Below are 7303 nucleotides of genomic sequence, written 5' to 3'. Positions count from 1 at the left end.
TCCACAATATCCTCACTGCAGCAGGCTGTGAGGGAGAGCACACAGTTGTTCATGCAGTTCCATCTTGTCCCTGGACCAATTTGCCAAAGGTGGTGGAAAGCCAGTCAGAGCTAGGCCAAAATTGAGGCTCAGCCTCCTGTGTTTTTGATGTAGTATGTAGAAAAACTGAGCCCAGGGTTTTGTCATTCAGGGTGGATAGGTAGAGACAGGCAGGCCAGGAGACTTTGAAGCCTCCATATGAGGTTCTGTGGCCAAAGGGCCTATCCACAACGGTCAGCACACACCACATGCTCTGAGAAATGCCGGGACGACATCTCTTTATATTGGCACAACCATATGACAAGTATGTTTCTGTATACACTTTGACAACTTCAACTGCAATACATATGAAGAATTATTTTTTCCAAAAGAAAGAAGCAAAATACATCCAAATAATTCCAAAATTAATCACATGCAAAACCACACAGAATTTATTAAGCTGGAAAAGACCTCAGATCATCAAATCCAACTTATGACTGAATAACACCGTGACAACTAGAACACAGCACTAAGACTGGATGTGGCACTTTGTTTAAACATCTCCAGGCGTGTGTCTGCCACATCCATGGGCAGTCATTACAATGTCTAATCACCTTCTCCCCTAGCCCAGCTTAAGACTACGTCCTCTCGTATGTATGAGAGGTTGTATGTCTGCTCACAGCCGAGACGTCCTGATGCTGGAGCTGCAACAGGGAGAGGTTTGCTCTTTGCTCCCACCAGGCACATTGGTGGAAAGGAGCTGCTGCCTGCCACCTCGGGAACGGCCCGCCAAGAGGTGCACGCAGCCTCTTCCCATTTCTCCAGCCACCTTTAGGCTAAATTTGACACTCGGGAATGGCGCTAGTGGAGGTTCAGGGCTGGGTCTGACGCTGCTCACTGCAGCGCATTCCCGACACTCGGCAGCAGCCGCGGTTCTGTCTGTTCACAAGCGAGCCTGACCCAGCGCGTTTCCCACCAGCGCGGCTGCTCCAGCTCCGAAAGCCGCCGCTGTCTCCCCCCAGCCCCGCACTCAGCGGCCTCCGCCCCACCGCTTCCCCGCCGCCGCCGAGAGCGCCTCCCACAGGCCGCCCGCGCCATGCCGGGGGCCGCCCGTTCGACGGTGCCCTCCCTGCTCCCATCCGCCGCCCGCCACGGCGCGACTGCCGCCCAGGACCCCCTCTGCGAGCCCGGGGGCGGACGGGGCGATCCTGGGCCCCATCTCTCGCGGTGGCGGCGGGAATGGCGCCAGCCCCGCGCGGCAGCCGCGACCGAGCGGGGGCGGCTGGGAAGGGCCGGCGGCGCCGGGCGGCCCCGCCCCGCTCATCCCCCGCCCGCCCGGCCGCGCTCCCGGCGGGCGGCGCCGCGGGGTGACGGGCGGGTCTCGGCCACAGCCGAGTGCGGCGCGTCAGTTCCGGCGGGGAGCGCGGCGCGGCGCGTGGGTCGGAAGCGCCGCGGCGGCGGCGGCGGGGAGCGGAAAATGGCGACGGCCGCGCAGCTCACGGACGAGGAGCTCTTCTCGGAGCTGAGGCGCTTCGGCTTCTCCCCGGGGCCGGTCACCGAGAGCACCCGGCCCGTCTACCTGAAGAAGCTGAAGAAGCTGCGCGAGGATGAACGGGCCGGGGCCCGCGGCGGCGGCGCCAACAAGACCCGGAACAGCAACAACAATAACACGGGAGCCGGAGCGGCGCCGGGCGGAGGCGGCGGCCCCGGGCGGGCGGCCCCGGGAGCGCGGCTGGCCGGCGCCGAGCACCCCTTCCTCCCCGGGACTGCCGCCGGAGGCGGCCGGGGCCGCGCCGCACCCCCTGCCGGGGGCGGCAAAGTGCTGCTGGGCTTCAGCTCGGACGAGTCGGACGCGGAGAGCAGCCCCCGGGGCCAGGCCGGCGGCAGGAGGGAGCGCGCTGCGCCCCTCTTCCGCGGCCTCAGGCCCGCCACCCCCCACGGCGCCTGCGGCGTGAGCAGCAGCTCCCCCCCGGAGGAGGCGGTCCGGCGGAAGCCCAACGCCTGGTGGGGGGCGGCGGGCAGGAGACCGACGGCGACTCAGGGTCTGAGGGAGCTCGGGGACGGCGAGGAGGAGGACGACGACGAAGAGGAGGAGGAAAAGGAGAGCGAGCAGCAGCGGTGGAAGAACCGGACCGTGAACGGGAACCGGCTCCTCTCCTACGGAGGCAGCAGGGACAAGTACTCGGACTCGGAGGAGGAGGAGGCGGCGGGGGCTAGGGCCAAACAGCAGGAGGAGTCTGCAGTTCGCCGGCCCAGACGGAGCCTCAGCAAGTCGCCTGCTCCATTCATAACAAGCAAATGCGCTGCAGCCGGCGCTGGCGTGATGGAGACGGGCCAAGAAAGGGCTGGCGGAGGCTGCGGTGCTGCTGTGCTCGTAACGAATGACAGGGCGGCGGGGGCGGCTGCTGCCGGCAGTCTAGACAGGGGCAGAAATCAGGAGGAGGAGGAGGAGGCGGCGGCGGCGGGGGGAAGAGGAGGAGGAGGATGTGAAAATCTGGACTCTAGTCCTCCCAGCCCCAGATACCGCATTGGCCTACCCAAGAAATCCCCATCAGTATTGCTGTTGCCACCACCGCTCACGGACGTGGACAGCGGCAAAATCACTGACCCTCCAGGCGCCATTAGGAAAGCGACCAATAACCATGTTCTCAGCGGTGCTCCTGGTAGCTGTAATGTTGAATCCAGGATTTATTCATCTACTAATAGCCTTCCCCCGGGTGGAACCACCTCCTCCCTTAGACTCAACCACTCCAATCATACGGGTTCAAATCATACCTACCTGAAAAACACCTACAAGAAGAATCTCTCTGAGCCCGAGGAGGAGCTTCTCCAACAGTTCAAAAGAGAGGAGGTATCCACCACTGGAGGCTTCAGTGCACATTACCTGTCCATGTTCCTCTTAACTGCTGCATGCTTGTTCTTTCTGATACTGGGATTCACATACCTGAGAATGAGAGGTTCTGGAGTAGCTGAGGATGTGGGAGCCAACAGTAAGTATTAGGTGAAGGATAAGAGGAGTTTCTGCAACTGGATGTAACAACTGTTAATGCGCCTTTGCGTTCCCAGACCTCCCTTACTGAACAGTTCTGGGTTCCACCTTAGTATAATCTCTCTTTAGAGGATGGTGCACAGAGAAATTGTCTTTCGTTATGTATGCGCTTTGCAAGCTGGTGTAATAAGCTTGCAAGATATTTGAGGATAAACTTAAATCCCAGCATTCCCTGCTCTAATCTGTTGATACCTTACTTTCTAGCAAGTTTTCTTCCCAAAGCAGTTCTGTGGGTTTTGTTCAATTTAGCAGGAGTATCGGTAATGGAGAATTGGCGAGGTAAGACTTTACGTTAATCTTGCAGGAGTAAGTGCACAGTTAGATACCTGGGATTCCTGCAGGGCTGAGATTTGGCTGTAGTTGTTTGGTAATGAAGCAGGTTGTTTTCATTCATGTGTGCTGAGGCTTGAAAAGGATCCTAGGTTGAGATGATGTTGCACACTATGACAGATTTTGTGCAGTGAATGCTTGACATATTGTGTATTGTTTTCTAATAAATGATTCCTTCTAAATTTATTTGATAATAACGTTTATACATGAATTACTGCTGTGCTTTAGTCTGAATTTCAGAGCATTCTTTTTTTTTTAAATACTGAATTATTTGGGAACTCCTTTAACATGTGGAAGTAACTTGGAATGGATTTAAAACCTACCATTTTTGAAGAATACCAAAATGGAAACATACCACCTGAGGGTGGTGATTCATGCTAATTCAGTTCTTGGCTGTTTTGAAATGGACAGTGGAGATTCTAACATCAGAAAGAAAAACCATTCCATTGCTGTCCTGAGTTTTCACTGCTTCTGGTAAGAAATTATGCAAAAATCTGGTTTTGGGATGTAAGAGCGTTAGAAAGTTGTTGGCAGCTTGCACTATTCTTGAAATGATTGAGGATGTTGTGGGGTGTACAAGTGGGGCAAGTATGTACATTTTTTTTTTATGGAGAGTAGAGGATTTATGTACTCATTTGTGGACATGTATACAGTGCCTTGTAAGGAATGATCTGACTATTACCTTGGGATCTGCTAGATGTCCCAGGGCAGCCGTGTGGGCTGGCTTTTTTTTATTCCCTTTCAAACTTTGTTCATTACATTAGGGTAGCAGAATAATTTAAAATTCTGTTTAATGCTCTTTGGCAGGGGGGTGGGGGTGGCATGTAAAACATTTAGTGTTGAGGAAGGACGGTAGCAGCAAGGACTTGGGGATTTGCAGTGGTTTCATTGCGATGGTCCACGTGGCTTTTAAGTCTTGTTCAGTCTTGTTTTTTGAGCTGGCTGTGAACATACACAGGTGGGCTATAATTAGACACAGTGTAGTGTGACTGTTAGGACTGCTCATACTCTGGTCAGCTTCTGGCCATAACTGATAGAGACATGCCTGCATTTTCTTATGTATGGATAAGCTGTATTCTTGTACTAGCATAAGTATTATATGCTGCATTTGGTCTTAAAATATGATTTTAACCGGAGAAGATCTGTCAGCCTCCTGGGGTAAACTGCCAAATTCAGTGGTTGAGTTAAAACTGGCTTGTCTTCCTGTTTGGTAAAAGCTGAGTGTTTCAGCAATGCAGATAGCAATAGTTCTTAAAGTTCAGAGTGGATTTTTTTTTTTTTTTTTTTTTTTTTTGTATTGAAAAAAACTTGTTTTGGAATGTGTGAACGTTCCTATAGAGCATGTGGGATGACTGTGTTGAGTATATTGCTCTTAAAAAGTTAATCCAGCTGGGACTGTTACACAGGAAAAATTGTGCTCTTCTTAGAGGACCTTGCTTAGGATAGGCTGCCTAGTCAGTGCTCTGGTAGCCCAGTGTTGCTTGGTAGTTCAAGTAAACCAGTTCTTGGCCGGTTCTTACTTGCTCTCTTTGCAGTGGAACTCTCGAAAGTGGATTTCCTGAAGAATCGTTCTGGCAATGGCACACGTATTTCATCTGTGCTGCTTCCTCACAGCCCCAGGCTTCGCTGCAACATATCAAATGGGAACGGGAATAGTGTCCTTTGGCAGAAGCAAACAGCAGGTTTTGTGGCTAGCTCCTTTGATAAGGAAGAGGAGCAGGCCACTTCTTTTAAGCAATGTGGGAATGAGGAGGGACTTACCTTGCCCATATGTTTAGCACGTGCTTACTAAATTCCTTTTAAATCAACATATGGAACAAAAATACGGTGGGTCTGTAGAACGGGCAAGAACAGACAAGACAGGCTAATAAAGACTGATGTTTACTGAAAAGGGGGAGAACCCTGTCTTCCTAAGCTTAAACATCATCCAAGTGAGTCCTTTGACTCTTATGTTTATATGGGTGTATTGTCTGGTTTTTTTAATAGAAGCAGAAATGATTCATACTTTTTAATTAAAATAGTTGTATATCTCAAAAACAGCCTTATCATTTAGGCAACTGGATATTGAGATTTTTCTGTCTTTTAGGTGGTTGTAGGTTAGATTCTGTTGAGTGAGAATGATTTGATGGTGGAAGAAAATCAGCTATTTTAATTTCCAGTCCGTGTCATAAAAGCTTTCAGGGTTCAGCAGAGTTGCAATATATGCATCTAATTATCATGCTTACTATGATAAAGCAATAAAGACAGTTATTTGTATATTTGGTGACTTCTTATTTTAAATTTGCAGGGAATGATGCACAGTGAGCTTAATGTTGGTTTTCTTAACAGTTAAGTGCTTAAAATGAAATGCAATCAAAGTAAGGCGATAGTATGTTTGTGACGTTGAGAAATACTTATCACAAAGTACACTCAATATCAACACTTAAATATTTGTCAATCTAAGAACAGAGGAGGTGTGTCTGATGAGAGGGAGGCTTAAAAGCAGGTGTTGGAGTTGAATTTAGGCCAGGTGGAGTAACATAAATGGGAAGGGGTGAGCAGATTATTTCACAAGAGACTTGTCACTTACACTTACATTTTACAAGAGACTTGTGCATAGTGTTCAAATGATTTTTTATGCAGTGCTGTGAAATAGTAATGAAGTGCTTCAGTTTTTTCACATGTAGCATAAAAAAAATCAGAACTGGGCTAATCCTTCTGTATCTAAGCTATAAACATTGCTTGAATTAAGGCTTTTATGCCTTTTGCTGTCTAAAATATAGATGGGGTTTTTCTTAAACCCGCTGAAATGAACTGCTCTTCAAGCTCACATAAAAGACCCAGCTAATGCTAGTGCCTGTTATGCTTGCTGTCTCTGACAGTGCTACATTTGAAAAACATCAGTTTGGGCTTGGTGCTGGTAACCTCGTTCCTTTTGCTCTGGCTGTAAAGCACGTTTTGTTTGCACCTGCTTTCAAAAGGCCATGGGATTATAGCGACTTCTTGCCAAGCTAGCATAATATTTTGTCAGGAGAATGGTACACTGTAGTCTACTTCCTAGGTTCTTCAAATCCTGGAGAGGTGTGTGTGTGTCTCTCTTTCAACTCCTGTGCTTTTGTGATGTTGTTCTGAGCATCTCTAGTGGCTGTTCCTGGAAGTTAATTCTGAAGTTGTTTTTAATGAAAAGTTAGTAACAGTATCAGATGGGTTGATGTTGCTTTCAGATCTGGTTCACTTTCTTTCTGAAAGATGTGGGTGCTAGTACAGATACTGTTGAAGTCTGTCATCTGAAATAGGTTGTATGTAGGTTACTTCCACCATTTCTGCTCCAGTACTTCGTCTGGGAAGCAGTTGATGTGACAAAAGAAAAAAACAGAACAGAACAAAACCATCACAACAAAAAATGAATCTTGAAAGTTTCAGGTAGGTCTTGTTTAAAGTCTTATTTTCTTATAAGAAGCCTTCTAAAGTGACATCTGTTGCTAGCAATTTTGGTCTTTCTATGATACTTGTTACAAAACAACTGCTAGGAGGATAATCCTTACTATATTTACTACAACTTGTGTTTTTGAAATGTTAATTCAGGGAGACTTAGCAGTTGTGCATATTCCATGTGTAAGCTTAAGCAAATCACAATTCTAAGAGTTTTACTCAATTCCATTGATGTTCCTTTGTTCTTGAAGTCTAAATCTCTCAGGTGTTAAAACTTCCATGGAATTTTATGCAGGGAATTTAATTGCTAAGAAGTTAGACTTGCTGTATAAAAGACAAGATGATGACTGTTAAGCTCACAGGCCTGCAAATTACTGTTGAAGTGCTATTTGAAGTGGTATTTTGCAGATAACTGTTATAAATTTACTTGCCTTCTAAGATCACCTTCTCAGAAGAGTCTGTTCTTTACAGTGTTGGCTTTAATAGAATAAAATT

At 48.3% G+C, this 7303-nt stretch overlaps 1 protein-coding gene across 2 annotated transcripts in view; it reads left to right on the top strand.

Annotated features, from left to right (window-relative positions):
- Nucleotides 1-1099: 1099 nt before the first annotated feature.
- The window catches only part of LEMD3 (LEM domain containing 3), a 40210-nt gene continuing 34006 nt past the window's right edge, over nt 1100-7303 (top strand). For both annotated transcript variants that reach the window (XM_014272455.2, XM_074539776.1), the window contains exon 1: nt 1100-3008. In XM_014272455.2, the coding sequence (XP_014127930.2) occupies nt 1115-3008 (1894 nt within the window). In that variant the 5' untranslated portion in view covers nt 1100-1114. The remainder of the gene's footprint in view (nt 3009-7303) is intronic.

Source organism: Zonotrichia albicollis, chromosome 4, assembly GCF_047830755.1.
Source record: "Zonotrichia albicollis isolate bZonAlb1 chromosome 4, bZonAlb1.hap1, whole genome shotgun sequence".
Lineage (NCBI taxonomy): Eukaryota > Metazoa > Chordata > Aves > Passeriformes > Passerellidae > Zonotrichia > Zonotrichia albicollis.
Note: the sequence above shows the minus strand (reverse complement) of the source record. Positions and strands in the feature narration are given on the sequence as shown.